The sequence below is a fragment of the Taudactylus pleione genome, unplaced genomic scaffold (assembly GCF_031769625.1).
Source record: "Taudactylus pleione unplaced genomic scaffold, aTauple2 ptg000026l, whole genome shotgun sequence".
Lineage (NCBI taxonomy): Eukaryota > Metazoa > Chordata > Amphibia > Anura > Myobatrachidae > Taudactylus > Taudactylus pleione.
Window position 1 is genome coordinate 3,242,352 of NW_028284428.1, and position 17,522 is coordinate 3,259,873.

Consider the following 17,522-nt stretch of genomic DNA (forward strand, 5'->3'; position numbering starts at 1 on the left):
TTGCACAAGTGCAGAATGGATCTCCTCTGCAAAATCCGGGGGAAGCAGCTTGGCATCACGGTCGCATGTGATGCGACCTTGCCAGCTGACTGCGGTTGCTTCACATGCGTCGCCACCAGTTAAGTGGTTACTTAAACTGACAGAAGTGCACAGGGTAAACTGGTTTGGTTTAGTATTAGTGTGTCTAGATGGTTGTCCAGTGCTGCGTGCATGTGTTGTGTGGAGGAAGAAAAAGTCATCTCTCGCCATCACCACTGCCACTTAATATAATCAGTCTTTCTCATGATTTAGCTTAATTTATGGTTTAAAATAGTCATGTGAGGGGGACATTTTTCAACTGTCTTTTTTACATATGGCATTCTTGTGTTTATTAAGCTTTTGTTTTTATATTGGGCAAAGTGCACAAAGAAAGGTGCTTCTTCAGTAAAATGGGCAGATATTCGTTTTATTACACACATTATTTAATGTTAGAATTAGCCTTTATTTCAGGCTTAACCAAAATGCAAAAACAATTAGTCTTATTGATCTGGATAAATGTAATTTGTATTGTAAACCATGAACTCTTGATTTCTAAATGAAGTCTAATTACAATATGTATCTGTTTAAAATTGTATGCAACATACAGCATATTAATAGACTACAAGGGTAAAATGTCTACTCTGCAATGCAATTCACTTGTCCTGATTCATGGTTGCACACAAGTCAGAGTTGTGGATGAATCTAGGAGCTCCGCATACGTCGGTGCCTGCATACAATTCTGTGAGTGACTATGGGCATTACTCCTGTTACAGCTGGTTTTGTGTAACTAGGTGGCATGTGGGTGTTTGCATGTAGGGTAAGGGTTTAGTGTGTGTAGATGTATTCAGATATGAGCGGACACTTTAAAGTGGTACTGTATTAAATATATATTTCTATCTTCATGATTGAAAAATGCTCAAAGATAGAGGTCAAAACATGACTTTTATATGTTTGTTTTTCAGATTCATTTACATCTTCTGCTCATTTAAAATTTATGCTTTCAAAGAATGGACACAGTTGTAAAAAAGCCTGAACGACTTTTGGCCTACAATGGGGAAATTATCACTTTTCAGATATTACAAATTAAAAGCAGTTCGGATATTGTAGAAAAAAACGCTTTATCTTTTTCAAGAAAAAAATTCCACACGGACACTGGACAGTTTATTGAGGTATCTTCTGGACAATACATCATACCATCTATTAAATCTAACATCCAGTTCGCATCTGTTTGCTGTGTTGCAGACGTCAGAACTGGTATTAATCTTCCATGCATTTTGCTGAAGACGTGTAAAAGAAAGTCTACCAGTTCATCAAGGCTGATATTGCTGCTGCTCCACACTTCAAATGAAGTGGAACCATATTTAAAGTTCAAAGTTGACACTGAAATTCTAGAAGACCTATGCATAACTGATGGTCCGACTGTTCTGTGGAAACAACATGAAAGACTCTTTTATGTTTCATCTCCAACTTCAGAGGTTTTAACATCTCCTGTCGATATTTCTGCCATTCTATGGACTGGAACTATTGAAGAAGGCACTTGTATTTTGGGTATAACAACCATGAGATTGGATGCTGAACATTTAAGCACTTCTCTCCCTAATAAAACTCATCAAGGAAGGGAATTTGTTTTGTACTGCATTGAAAATCAGAAAACTGTGTCAGGATCCTGCCTTATTCCACATGCATACACAAGTGTCCTACGCTGCCTTGATGTTTGCATGATGCAGAATATTAATGGCAGATATGAGACGTCTGCAGTTGGAGCTAGCAATAAACAACTGATCTGGTTCCAAAATGGGATCCCCAAAGAGGTTTTCCAGCTACCGTATGAAAATCCTTCAAAGTTACAGATTGCTTACACAAGCAGAGCAGATATGTTATGTATCATTTCCTTTGCTTCTGGGGATGCTTGTGCTGTATGGAGAGATGGATGGAAGGTAAAGGTTTCCTTATTTTTATAGTTATATTATTTGTCAGCATATTCTATCAATATCTTCACTTATTTACATCATTTTTTAAAATCAATTCAGATGTATCCTCATAAGCCCACCCTCAATACACCATGAGGCGCAAATTGCCTGGCACAAGTGAGCAGAAGTTCCGGTATGACTCTCTTTGAGCTGAGCTGCTTTTTCGCCCGAATACACCTCTAAGTTGCAAACGAGTGCGACTATCTGCTTCCTGAGACGGCACTGATTCATTTGATATCTGACACTTGCGTATCTGTACATGAAGCACAACGGACCTTGGTGAGCTCGCAGAAGGAGATCAGTACATGTCCAGTACACATCCTGCGCATGCACAAATCTAACTGTCGGGTTTGCATACAACTCTATCAGGCCCATAGTGTATTCGGTACTTAGGATTAGTAGTTTTGTTGCAAAGGAATTGCTATAAATTCACAGGTTAAGCATAACAATGCTTGGCACAGTTCACTCATATCGATATCTGTATTTTGCACACTCAAGCTACATGAAAGTCTAGCGTCCGTATGCAGGGTATCCGTGCATCATACTTTTGTCTCATTAGTGATGTGAATAAGATGCACATTTTGTGAATTGTCTCTTGTGAGATTCTTGGCGCGGCTAAGTTGCAAAGTCTGACGGGACTATTTGGTGCGATTTGAGGATAGATGTATGTGGACCCATCTTTGGAGGGGAGTTATCCCATAAAACTTTGCAATAATATTCTGCGACATCCATGGAGGATGATAACCCAGCTGTCCACCATTAGCTTCACTCTCATATATTTAGGAGCAAATCCAGCTAAAGGGTGAACATTTGTACCTAGACACACCATGTTGTGATGTAAGCGGTGCAAATACAATTACTTTGTTATTTTTGGATGCAGAGAAATTACTGCCAGTGCAGAGCAGAGAATGGGGGCATTTGGATTCAGATGTGTGTGTAATATGTATACATGCATACACACATCCATACAATGAAAAAGTTTGTGCTTGGCATGTTTGTTGATTTAATATAATTATATATAATATATATATACACAATGTCTAATAAACAGATATTATGGTATATATCAGTATTATGTCAGGGGAAGGATAGAGAAATTTGTAAAGAAAACAAATTAATGGAATGCATATATCTCCCTTTACAGACAGCTGCAACATGGCAGCAAGTCGAAAATATACTGGTTGACGATTTTGTTGGCAGAGGATCTGATCAAATACTGCTACTGTTCAACGATGATCCAGGCAATCCTGCTGGCCAGAAGCCATTCAGACTAACTGACTGCGGGAATATTGACTATCCAGTGAGTACAAAACTATCAATTATTAATGTCTGTTTACATGCTGATAACCATGTATTGGGTTAAATACAGATTTTTTTATATATATATATATAAATTTTAGTCTATTACTTTTATTTTCTGTAGACCTGTGTTCCACTGTTTATAAATCCCCAGATTATCAGCATGGACGAAATAACTTTTAATTCACGTGCCAGTCAGTCATCTGTAGCGGTCAGAAGGACCTTTACAGTAGCCCAAAGAAAAGTTGGGTGCTATCAGTTATTTTTTTATGTATTATGGCTGTCTGGACCAGGTGGGCATATTCATATACATATTCTGTGTCAGGATGCTGCCTAGGATCGGCCGCTACTCACCTCTGCGCTGGTGTCCTTGGGCTTAGGTGTCCAGACGCTGGGAGTGGAGGTGAGTGGTGACTGAGTATTCTCCTTGGGGTCCGCTAGGGCTTCCATGCATGCATCCTGGTTTCCGGGGTGCCGGACATGGGCGCAGCCATGTTGGCTCATATCACCTGAGTAGTCTCTCCCAGTGATAGTCCTGTGGTCGCTCAGCTGATCCTCTGATCCAATGATCAGCTACCCAGGAGTATTTTAGTCTGGCTCCAGGAACAGGAAGCTGCTGACAACTTCTTTGTTCCTGTGCCTGTGTGTTGCTTCAGCCTGCTCACAATTCTCTAAAGTCTCCAGCATTAGCTTCCTTGCTATTCTCAGTCTGAGAGTTAGTTCTCTCCTAGTAACCATGTTTTTCTATGTTTGTGTGTCTTTGTATATGTGCTACTGAGGTGTCAGATTACCTGCTAGTACTAATTAGCTCCCAGCTGCCTACAGCTCTGTGTTTGTCTGTGTATATCTGCACCTGCATTTGTAATTATTCCCAGTATATGCATGTGTCCAGCCTGCTCTGTGTTTGTCTGTGTAAAGGTGCATACACACACAACGATTTTTTGAACGATTATCGTTTAACAAAATCGTTCACATTCTGAGTCAAACGATGAACGATTATTGTTCATGCGCGTTCACGTTTGTAGTTCAGTCAGACTTGTCAACTCAACGATTTCCATTAAGTTAATATGCAAAAATCGTTTGTAGTTCATAAAAATCGTTCATTACATTTAAATGACCATAGCAAACAACTTTAGTAAACGATTTTAGTTCATTTTTTCAAGGTAGAAAATCGTTTACTAAAATCGTTCATTAACTCAATCGTTGTGTGTGTATGCAGCTTAAGTCAGCATTTCTAGTTTTCCCAGGATCAGCCCTTGTCCACTCTGCTTTGTGTTTGTCTGTGCAGCCAGCACCAGCATTTCTAGTTTTCCCAGTATCAGCCCATGTCCACTCTGCTCTGTGTTTGTCTGTGCAGCCAGCACCAGCATTTCTAGTTTTCCCAGAATAAGCCTTTGTCCATTCTGCTCTGTGTTTGTCTGTGCAGCCAGCACCTGCATATTTAGCAAACTCCAGTACCTGCCAGTGTCCACATCTCCCTGAGCTGCTGTGCTTATCAGTTCCTGGTTTTCTCAGCGATTCTTAGTACATTTCTCAGTAATGTCATGCAAGCCGGTGATCAGGATTTCTAATTGTGTTCCAGTTTATCTCCAGTGTTCTAGCAATAACTTCATGTAATATAGTGTCCGGTCTTCTGCCATTCCCAGGTACTTGTCCAGAGTGCCGCGACCTGCTCACTTGGTGCAGCGGAAAACCAAATCCCAATTGGAGGGGTCACTGGAGAAAACCACCGAGTTAGACTCCGCGCCTCTGGGCAGGTCTAGCCAAACCTGGGTTCGGCCGCAACTAGGAGACCTAGTCCAGTCACTCCCCTAGTCACCCGAACCTCCCGGCTCACCGCCCTCCGGAGGAACACTTGCACCGGATCGTGACATTCTGTAGACATCAAACCTGCAGTTATTGTGAGCTCACTGCTTTGATGCACTTGAAGAGAATATAGAAATTGTTGCAGGAACTTTGTATCTAGCCCTAATCATGAACAAAGGCATGCTGCTTAGATTTTGGTGGAGGCAGAGAGAGTGGCCACTAGGACTTGGTGTCTCTATAGCTTCATCTGAGGTGGATTATTGATGGGGGAAATTGATTGCGCAGAACGAGAGCTTTCTATTGATTTGCAGGGCCACACCCCAGCTGGCTGTACACACGCCTGCTGTTGCTGTAGTAGCAAACCCTGCCAGGGTGTGGTGTCTGTGCAGTCACACATCCATTCCTTATGCTGTGCACTCCTCTGGAAGGCCATCAGCACACACACTATCAGCCCAATAGTAAGCAAGTCCAGCCGGATGTAGTGTTCATTTTAGCACCCTGCACCTGCCACAACCAGTACAGTTCCGCTTTCCTGTATGGAGCGTCGCTCTCTGCTGTGGTGCATCTAGCACATGCTGTTCTGTATATCAGAAGTTTGTTGCTTCAGCTGAGTGTGCTAGAAGCACCAGAGAAGAGAGCGACACCACAGGAAGGAAAGAGGAACTGCAGGGGTTGTGACAGGTGCAGGGTGCTAGAATGAACACTAAGATGTACTGTATCTACATTTTGGGTTCTAATCAATACATCTATATTAAAAAGGTCGACAATGTCTAGATAGACAGTCAATAGATTGACAGGGACAAAAGGTCGACATGGGAGAAGATAGACAGGTACAAAAGCTTGACAAGGTCAAAAGGTCAACACTAAAATGGTTGACACAAAATGATCAACACTTTTTTTTGGTGGGTTAGGCACTTACCAGAGGGTTAGGGTTAGGCTCTAGAAGGGACAGTTAGGGTTAGGCACCAGGAGGGATGGTTAGGCACCAAGGGAAGGGTTAGGGTGAAGATTAGGGTTAGAAAAAAATAAAATGCGTCGTCCATTTTTGTGTCGCCATTTTGATCATATCGACCTTTGGTCCCTGTCGACCTATTGACTGTCTACCATGTGGGCTCTTTCAAGACATTTTCTATCTTTTTTCATGTAGATATTTTATACCAAACCCCTACATTGTATCTTCTTTCCCAGAGGACTTACAATTGGGGGCATATATATATATATATATATATATATATCGGTGGCTGACGCTATGAAATATACAAAAAAAGGAAAAAATAACTCCTATGTATAGGGGCACACCTCAATAAAATATAACTTTTAATAGGAAAATCAATTAAAATATAGGAATCACTTATTTAGTAAAAATGTGTATCGCCTTCCCCTCTCTCCCCCTTCCCTACTCGACAAAATACGCTGACTGTATGAAACAAAGAAAACAACATGACCATTCGAATTTTTCCAAAGCAGGACATCTAGCCCTGAAACATCTAAATAAATGTGAAGCTCTTATAATTAGACCAGCGAATAAAGGAGGCGCTATTGTGCTACAGGACAGAGACAAATACATAATACAGGTTATCTATAGGCAATTAGGGGATACAGCGATATACAATAAATTGAGTGGGGACCCGACATCTTTGTACAAGAAAGAAATAGATCACGTTCTGAGTCAGGCTTGTGATCAATCAATTATTGATAAAACCACAATGAAGGCGCTAATGGTGGACTTACCTGTTACTCCGTTACTGTATACACTCCTGAATGTGCATAAAAATCCAGTGACACCACCCTAATCCTAAATATAGTGGACCTAACCTAGCCTGTTTTCTAACTTTATAGGAGTAAACCCTAACGAGAAATTATTTTTATTTTAATGTGGGAGTATATTTCACAGCTACAGGGCTGCGCCATGGGCTCAAATGTAGCTCCGACATTTGTTAACACACATGTTTTCAGTGGAGAATAAAGTGTTTATACAGAATATCCCGTCAAATGTGTTTTTACATTATTTAGTCCAGTGAAATCACACACATTTGGGTACAGAATCAATTAGCGGGATATAACTGCAGGAAAGCCTTGCGTTTTTTTACTCACATGCCATAGAGTTGAATACAAAAGGTTTTCTTATGGTAATAATCAGAAATAGGCACATTTGGTGGTTAATTGAATCTGCCGCTTGCAGAGTAGTGATGTGTCACATGTCTCTTTCAGTATTCAGTGATAGAGAAGCAAATATAATAAACTACAGTACGCTCCAAATCGGAATATCGACGGAAAGTAGCAAAGCAAATTTTATTGTCAAATATATATAAAAAATAGAATACAGTGGAGAAATCAGCAATTTCTCCAATGTTTGGAGGCAGATGTTTACTTATCTCCACCACCATGGCCTCCGATGGTGGCGATGTTGTTGCAGATTTTATTAAGTGATGAAAAGCATATCCAAATCCCATATAGTCAAATATTTGTGCAGTTGCCAACCTCTCAGGCACTTATAGTGTGTGCACTGCATTGTATGCTGTTGGTTGAGCAAGCCATAAGTGGTGAGGATAAGAGCTTCCTATGACAAACCATTTATTCTAAACTTTGATTGACAGTTTAGTCCATAGTTTTCACACCGTAGTAGGAGGATCTTCCTATAAGTAAGAGAATGGCATCAATAGATTTCTTTTAAGGAATTGTCTTACATTAACCTGCATTATCAGACCTTTACCCTCTGCCATATATGACTTTCTCATACATCACTCAGTACCCTCAGACTGTACCCTCTGTTATAACTTATACTATAGTTCATCCTGATGTGTGCCTTCTGTTGTTACACATGCTCATTGGAACCACAAGCTGTTGAGCACATCTCATCAGTACATCACTGCTGTGATACAGGAGGCGCTGGGATCGCCGGAGGGGGAATTTTACACTCCACACTACGTCAAATGTGACATTAGCACATTCTGGTGCTAAAGATTTCTGCTTTGCAACGATAAACAGCCATACAACAGCTCTCATAGACCAGAGATGACTGTGTGCTTAATACATTTGTCCCAGAATGTGTTACTGTAAGTGAAGGTAAATGCCTGAATAGGAGGAGCTCTTCATAAAAACAATTTGTGTATTTTCAAATGGGAATTGTGTCATAAGGAATAATATTATCATTAGTGTATGAATCTTGGCCTTTGTGTTTGCAGGTACTAACAAAAAAACACCTGCTATATAGACTAAACACTACATTGCATAGTATATCTACAACCGCTACTTTACTGATTTTCAGAGACCATCTGAAAACCATGTACCGTATATACTCGAGTATAAGCCGACCCGAATATAAGCCAAGGTACCTACCTTTACCCCCAAAAACTGGGAAAACTTATTGACTCGAGTATAAGCCTAGTGTGGGAAATGGCAGCAGCTGGTAGTGCCCCCAGTAGGTATTCCCCCTGGTTGTGCCCCCAGTAGTAATCCCTCCTGGTAGTGCACCCAGTAGTAATCCCCCCTTTCAGTGCCTCCAGTGGTAATCCCCCCCCCTTTTAGTGCCCCCAGTAGTAATCCCCCCCTAGTAGTACCCCCAGTGGTAATCACCCCTTATAGTGCCCCCTGTAGTAATCCCCCCCTGGTAGTTCCCCCAGTGGTAATCCCCCCCTTTTAGTGCCCCCTGTAGTAATCGTCCCCTGGTAGTGCCCCCTGTAGTAATCGCCCCCTTGTAGTGCCCCCTGTAGTAAACGCCCCCTGTAGTCTCCCCCCCCCCCCCCCAGTAGAGAGAGACGTGATAAGAATAAAAAAAAATAATTACTTACCTGAAACTCCCGCTCCTGGTCCCGCCGCTATCCGCTCCTCCAGCCGCTTTGCATGGGAGAGACGTCGTCATAACGACGTGTCTCCCATTACCCACTGTGGGAGTAGCAGCAGCCGCTGAGAGTCTGACAGACTCTCAGCGGCTGCCGATAACACCAAACACGCAGCTGCCAGCTCCGGCGGCTGTGTGTTTGGCAGTGTGTAGCTGAAAAATGTGCTGAAAAAGTCGGCTTATACTCGAGTATATACGGTACTATCAATTTGCCATCTAAACCAAACTTCACAATACTAATATTCTGTTAAACTAATGATATCATGGAAGAGTTACAGTAGCAGCAGCACAGCCAACGCGATATGTCTGTGAACGACATCATTCACAGAAAATATTGTTGGTACACACTGGGCGACGCACACAAGATATATTGGATGGTCAATTAATCAGCCAATATATCTGCCAGTGTGTACCCAGGATTAGATAATGTCTCCTGAGCTTCCTCTCCTCAAGTTACTGTAGTTTAGCAGCAATGCCTGTGGGCTGGTTGAATTAGATAACTAGGAATTGGATAATCTACTTTATTTCCAGAGTAAGCATTGTCCCATCTTTTATGTCTGTTACCTGTAATGTAATGCGTTCAGTGTAGTGTGAAGGACAAACACAGAAACAAAGAATATGATGTACAGGTGTAATGGGGACATAATTACATTGTATGTGGTAAAGCAAACATGTATTTCCACATTCTATGTAATTATAACATTAACATGAACTGCTTAATGTCGGGGTCATTTTTAGCTTCAAAACTGGCCCAATTTTACAATATTTTCATTTTGTATGAATATTTACTTGAATTTTAATAATATATGTTAGATATATTTGCTGAAAACTAGTTATTTTTCTTTATTGATAAATTAAGAAACAGATAATGTGAAAGATAAGTTGTTCCTGTTACACGCACTTGTGCAATGTGTATACCCGGCCAATGCATAATGCAATGAATGGCATATCGTGCGGTTGTTTGATACCGCACGATATGTCGTTCACCAGCTGCATCTACAAGCATGGGATTGTTCATCAAAGTGACAGATTGAGCAGTATGTAGAATCGATTAACGACGGGAGAGCGCATTGTCGCCCATAGTGAGTACACACTTGCCGATGTGGATGATATGCTGGGCCGATCTGCCGGATGGGGCGAAATATATCGTCTAGTGTTCCCATCTTAAGACAGCAGTCTTCAGTATATGGGCGTTATTCGCACCCGCGATAAAGTTTTGCCTGCTGGACTTTTCACCTACATCGCGTCTTTTCACCGCAGAAACTTGTCGTGCGCGTCCCCGCTATTCGCCATATTCAATTCCAAAAGATGCGAAAACAGCAACACGCGAAGTAAGAATAGGCGGAAAGTGGTTTCAGAATCGGGGAAATCAGTCTGACCCCCCAAAACAATGCAGAATCATTGGGGATCAATGTAATAGTGCCCGATTAGCCCTAATTAAACTGTTTGGGGTACTTAAGTTGGTGCAATTGCCTCTAATTAGCGTCTTTGCACAAGTGGTGAAGAATGGCATAAAGCAGTATTTTTGTGAAAATAAGTAGCCCTGTCACATTTGGGGTACCTGAAAATGGGTGCTAGCATCTTTTAATGTCTCTAAAGTGAAGTTTAAAAAAAAGTGAAACTCCTCCCCCCAAAAAAGCACCTGCAATCCCCAAAACAATTGACAATTGAGCACCCCCAGAACCTTATGTCCCCCCACATTGTACTTTTTCGCTTCTAAATTCCAAGTACTTTTTTGGGATATTAAGTTTTTTTTCAGGAATTTTTGGACACAATTGTCCATTGGGGGCTGTCCCAAGGGTTCTGAGTGGTTTCCCCACCTTTGCACCCCAAAACAAAAATTTTGCACTTCTTTTCTCCTGCTGTTCAGAGGCAAATCTTTTTTTCGCCTACTACATTGCATTGACTTTCCGCGTACGCGAAAAGCGGATGGAAGTGAATACGGAGTTACTTTTCCGACAGGCCTAATTGAGGGCCTGATTCAGAACCGGACGCTCTGAACGAGCGCCCGCTCTGAATCAGGGCGTTCTGTTTTTTTTGGTGCGTCCTCCTGGACGCTCGCATAGCTCGCACGATGGTCAAGACCATCGCGACCATCGGGCTTGCGACGAGACCCTGCAGTAGGGTCTTGCTGCCGCAAGCCCTGGAGTGATTTTGGCTCTATCATCACTAGTGATGTCAGTGGGGCCGGACCCAGACAGTAGGCGTTCCCATGGGAACGCCTCCGTCTGGGCAGGCACGCCCACCATCGACAGCACGCCCCCTTTGGTGCGAGACCCCGAGCGACGGCTTCCCCGTCGGTCGCCGGGTCTCGCGCATGCGCATGACGGAGCAGCCTCCATCGTGCGCATGTGCATTTGGGTGCCATCGACCCGCTTGCGAGCGTCCTGCGCTCGCGAGCGGGTCTGAATGAGACCCTGAATACGGACGTTTGTTTTCGCCAGCCTTTTATTATACATACAAACAGGTGCTCATTAAAATGTATCATCCACAATTATAAATGAATCATCCACGGATCATCAAATTAAGAAAAGAAATAAGTTGACAGTGGAACATTGTCAATAGATGATACGCAAACATCATACTGTATATTAAAGACATTTTTGTTTTGTAACCGAAGAAGAAAATACTGCATTCATGTTAACACATTGCATATGTATGCACAAAAGACTACTGGCACTCTGGGTAGCCAATAAGGTAAATCCGAGCTTGCGCCAATTTGACAATAAGAACCGAATAAAATCGAACCCACACATCTCTAATTAATATATATATATATATATATATATATATATATATTGTGAAAAAAGGGAATTGACAATCAGGCGACTAGTTTGCTAGATGTGTAAAATCACACACATTGAAAGATACAATGTAGAACAGATGAGTTATTGGTTTCAAAATGCGATTAAGTCTGATTGTACCTCAGAACATATAGGAGAGCGTTTTCCACGCTGAATAATAAATAAATATATCAAACCAATAAATAACAAAGTGCTAGTGCAAGATATGATAAGTCTGGTTAAAACTCAGAATATATCTAAAAAAATATTTATATTGAACTCTTTATAACAAACCAATAAATAACAAAGTGCTAGTGCAAGATATTGTAAATCTGATTAAAACTCAGAATATATAAAAAGATGTTTATATCAAGTCGATATGTGACAAAGTGCTAGTGCCAAGTATGATAAAAATTATAACAATTTATTGAAAAACATAAAAAATAATAAATAAATGAATATGACCATGAAAACAATGACTGGCAGTAAAAAATAAATAGATAAAAACAAAGTAGAGGAAAGTTTATATTTTTAAGCAGCTTATCTGGTAGGAGGAGAGAGGTAGTTCTCCACAGTGCATGAGGCAGCCAAAAGGCCCAACGCGTTTCCTCTCTATGACTTCATCAAGGGGATATTGTCTTAGTGTGGTGATCCTGTATTTATGCCACACTGAGTTCAAATGGGAGTCAGGTGTTCACCTTACTTCCTGTGTCTTAGGGAGACCTCAAAACCAAGCGATTTCATAATTCAGCAAACCATCGTTTATACTAGTTTATGTTATAAGGTTTCCCATAAAGAAATACTTTTTGTAAATAGTCAAACGGCGATCTTCTAAGGTCCACTTCCGCCCTTTGTAAACTGGCATCCGCCCTTACTTGAAGCGTCACATCCGTTCCCGGCAGCTGTGTTGATCCATAGCGCGCGATCAGTCACTTCCGTATTATTCCTCATGTTCAGAGCTGAACACATCACTTCCGCCCACCACGTGTTAACGTGTTCGGAGGTGGGCTACGTAATTTCCGCCAACCCTTCTATTATTCAGCTCCAGAGCGCGACGTGCCACTTCCGCCCTTACTTAATAGATGTGTTGGGCGGAAGTTTCATGGTCATATTCATTTATTTATTATTTTTTATGTTTTTCAATAAATTGTTATAATTTTTATCATACTTGGCACTAGCACTTTGTCACATATCGACTTGATATAAACATCTTTTTATATATTCTGAGTTTTAATCAGATTTACAATATCTTGCACTAGCACTTTGTTATTTATTGGTTTGATATATTTATTTATTATTCAGCGTGGAAAACGCTCTCCTATATGTTCTGAGGTACAATCAGACTTAATCGCATTTTGAAACCAATAACTCATCTGTTCTACATTGTATCTTTCACTGTGTGTGATTTTACACATCTAGCAAACTAGTCGCCTGATTGTCAATTCCCTTTTTTCACTGTTTCTAATAATACTCACACTGGTATTACACTATTGACTCAGAGCAGACGCCGAAACACTAATAGGCCAAGTTGCTATACACTATACAATTTATTTGGTTCACTCAATAAGTTACACAGGTAGTGGCGCTGCACCCATCTATTTCTTGATATATATATATATATTTCTTCTTCGGGGTCCATGGGGTCCACAGCCATTACGTTGGGTATGAATCCCGGTCATCAAACAGTTAACACAAACGAGCTCTCTGCTCCCAGGATGCACCGGGGTTCCTCCTCATATACCCCCACCCCCTGCCTCAGGTAGCCAGTTCTTCCTGTTTGGTGTGTTCACCACATAGACAGTGAGACTGCTGGAGCAGTCCTGCAGACGAGTAACAAAAAAAAAAGAAGAGTTTTACTCTCTATCTAAGCAGGTGGTCTGAGCTGTCCTGGAAGCAGCCTCGCGCCTGATTGGAGGCGCACCGGCTACGCGCTACAACTACCTCCTCCGGCGCCGCTAGCCTCGGCAGGTCCTTGGCCGGGGATTCGGCAGGGGCTTTCTGGCTCTGGACCGCAACCGGATCAAGGCGATGGCAGGTAAGCAGGTGGTCGCGGCGGCCGCTGATGCCGGGACCACGTGGCGGTCCGGCCTCCGGCAGTGAGACTGGCCGGAGGCGCGCTGCAGTCATTAGGCATATGGCTTGTTCTCCTAGCCTAGTCTGCCGGGATTTGATGTTCCTGACCAGCCGGGGCTTGTGGTGGCGGCCAGGTCAGTTTACCGAGCAGGTCCACGCAGCATAGGGGAGGTACGCTTCCCCGGCGGCCCTCCCCCAATCCACACGCTAGTTCAGTTCTCTGGCACAGTTGATTGTGGATTGTTCTTCCCAGCCTCCATATAAGGCATCCAGAGTGTATGTCAGTTGCTCTCTGAACGCTGCTCCTACAAGAGAGGACGTTGGGCAGTCTCCCTGTATACCTTGCCTACTGCTGGTCTAGGTTTTTACAGGGCTCTATCCTACCTAAGCTCAGGCTGATTGTGGTAGTGAGAGCTTATATGCATATGACTCGCAGAGTGTTTATGCATGACATGTGATTGTTGTTTTGTGGATACTGTTTCTTATGTAAAAAGAACTGTGACTCCTGTAAACTATCACTGTCTTTCCCCTTAACCTTTTTCTACAGGTTAAGCTGCGGTCGGGAGGCATACAGCTTGTTTCCTACACTAGACCGCTGGGATAGGGGGTCCAAGCAACATAGGGGAGGTGCGCTTCCCCGACGGCCCCTTCCCCAATCCACACACTAGTTCAATCCTCTGGCGCAGTGATGGTGAGTTGCCGCTCCCAGCCTCCATAGGGCAGCCAGAGTGTATGTCAGTTGCTCTCTGAACGCTGCTCCTTCAGGACGCTGGGCAGTCTCCCTGTATAGCTTTCCTACTGCTGGTTCAGGTTTTTAGAGGGCTCTATCCTACCTAAGCCTAGGCTGATTGTGGTAGTGAGAGCTTATATGCATATGACTCGCAGAGTGTTTATGCATGACATGTGATTGTTGTTTTATGGATACTGTTTCTTATGTAAAAAGAACTGTGACTCCTGTAAATTATCACTGTCTTTTCCCTTAAACCCTTTCCTACGGGTGTGTGGGTAATTAGGGTGAAACAAAATCACGTGTGTACTCAGAACTTGTCATTATTATGTCTCAGAGTCTGAAGGACAGGCGGCTAAGGTCCCTGTGCTGGGGGGATTTTCCCTACAGGATTTCATACAATCTGAATTATGTGGTTATTGTGTTAAGTAGACAAACCTCCCAGCTTCTGGATAGGAACTCCCTTGGGTTTCTTTTTCCCAGATTATGGACCAAAATACCTTGCTTACGGCAGGTTGAACAGTCTCAAATATCCTACTAAGCTGCTGTGCTTTTTGATTAAGAGCCTATGGCAAACGTACTGCTTAAATGCGTTAAGTTTTGCTGAGTTATGCTGCCTTTGTTTCTGAAAAGACTATGGACCTCATTCAGAGTCGGTCGAAACGGTCGTACGGGAAAAGGGGCCGGATATGCAAATGATTCCCTCGCAAGTTGCGTCCCTAAGATCGGTAGCTGGCCGACCAAGGGGAGGAAGCGGCCGGAATTAAAAAAAAATACGCCCCCTTCTCGTACGCATTGCACGTCATCTCTGGGCATATAAGGATTAATCGAGACCATCGGGAACCATCGGAACTGGTCGTAGACCTTAAGGTTGACCATCCCTTCTCTTAAGCTCTACGATCATGTCAGTGTAAAAACCTCCCATGTCACATGTGCCATGACGCTACTTTGTTAATTATGCACTCCCATAAACCGTATGCACTCCCATAAAACGCCGTTCGCATAATTAGGCACGCCTGCGTTCGGATCTCCACTACCCCGTTTTCAAGCACCTTCCCCTGTTACCACCCACAAACTCCTCAATCTGTCACTCAAACTACCGACCTGACTGTGTTCAAGGAGAGAGAAATTTCTGATCGTAGCGGCTAGTTTGCGCACGCGCATTGCGAACTTTACGCATGCGCAGTATAGCGAACATCGGTGGCGTACGACCGTGCGGCCGCTTCGACCGACTCTGAATGAGGTCCTATGTGTGAAGATGAACACATTACATTGGACCCAGCTGTAGGCTACATGGGCTATATTGTAATTCACATATACTGGTAGGGCTGGGTTGCCCATCCCCCCTCTCTCCTAATTAGGAAGACTCAGCTGAGTTCAGTACTGATTGGGGGGGGGGGGAGGGAGGGAAGTTGGCTATCCCTGAGTATGCCTTGTTCCCAGGAAAGTGCATAACATTGGAATCCTACCAACTTTTGTTGCTTGGATTCAGTACCGATTGATGCAAATCTACAGGTAGATTTTGCAAAACTGGTCAGTTAGGCATGAATGTGCTACTGTTCAAAATTTTATTTTCCTGAAACCCCTAAACTGTGGTTAGGGGTTAGAGAGTGCTTCACACGTATGTTTTCTGTAAACCGACGCTTGTAGTAGGTTACTTGCAAATGTTCTCAGGAGATTTGGTTCATCTTCCTGGGTGCCTCTCTGTGGATGGCCAGGTTATACAGAGCTTGATGTCCTACTTAGCCTTGTCGGCTGGTTGTAGTTTACTTAAAAAAAAAAAAAATGTTGTTGCATGTATGTATATATGCCTCCACTCCAGTTATCAGGTCATACAGAGCTTTAGGTCCTACCTGGTGTTTGGTAGTTGGCCAGAGAGCTTAGTGTGTGTGAACAGTGAATATGCGTGTATGTATGTATGTATGTAGTTATGTATCATGTGCATTACATGTCACTTATGGAATTTGCGGTATTATGCTGCCTTGTCAGCATAAGTCTATCACTGCTGTTTCTCCTCATGTAACCCGCTACAAAGATATGTGGGTACATTGGATGTAAAATGATGGTCACATTAATACTAGACATTGGATAAACTTTGTATGTCCAATGAAAAGGTAAGACAGATGGCTGGGACCCCTGAGTTGGTGGCATGTGTGACCTGTAGCAGCAGCCCCTATGGTTATGCCCTCTATTTCCATCATGAATGGACATTTCACCTACAGGCATACCACACTGGACATGCCCAATCTCATCTGACTTTGGAAGCTATGCCGTGTTGGTCCTGGTTAGTACTTTGATGGGAGACCACCTGGGAATACCAGGTGCTGTAGGCAGTGGTTGAGGCAGGCATCATCTTTAGTAGCCTTCCAGCAGTTATGGCAAGCAGCTAGGCTAGTACAGCCAAAAGAATCAGAAGGCGGTCGGTCTCACGCTCCGTCCAGCCCTCAGATTCTGGTACATCTTCTGGTGTTCAGGGGGACACACGGGTCTCCTCCCAGGAGTCACTCTAAAGAGAGGAAGACCGTCTTCCAACAGTACGTCTCCTCCCTGATCAGAGGGGTCAAAGCTATGCTTGTGGAGCCGGTATAAGGAGAGGCTCCAGTGTTCTAATGCCAGAAAGTTGTGAAAGCCTCCCAAATCTGACTACAGCCAGACCATACTGGACATGCCCAAGATTGTTTGATCTTGATGGCTAGGCAGCATTGAGCCCAGTTAGTACTTGGATGGGAGACCACCTGAGATACCAGGGGTTGTAGGGAACGTAGTATGGAGTTTCTCCGGGCAGAAAAATCCATATTACCAGAAAGATTGAGGCCTTATATCCCTTTCCAGTACCATTGGCATTCGCCTTTAAATATTCCACTGATAGGAGATTTGAAGCCGGTTTCAGGGCAGTCTTTCTCTGTCAGGAGCTGTTATTTGCCCGCCCAGCGTACGTCCGGGGTTCCAAATAAAGCACAGACGATCTGTCTCTTGCCAGAAGAGCGACTATCCGTTAAAGACGT

At 43.0% G+C, this 17,522-nt stretch overlaps 1 protein-coding gene and 1 pseudogene across 2 annotated transcripts in view; both read left to right on the top strand.

Moving 5' to 3' along the window:
• The window catches only part of FANCB (FA complementation group B), a 53,637-nt gene that overhangs the window by 5,830 nt on the left and 30,285 nt on the right, over positions 1-17,522 (top strand). For both annotated transcript variants that reach the window (XM_088451586.1, XM_088451587.1), the window contains exons 2-3: positions 981-1,955; positions 3,133-3,288. In XM_088451586.1, coding sequence (XP_088307712.1) covers positions 1,026-1,955; positions 3,133-3,288 — 1,086 coding nt within the window. In that variant the 5' untranslated portion in view covers positions 981-1,025. The remainder of the gene's footprint in view (positions 1-980; positions 1,956-3,132; positions 3,289-17,522) is intronic.
• LOC148539188 (5S ribosomal RNA) lies at positions 16,732-16,850 on the top strand (annotated as a pseudogene).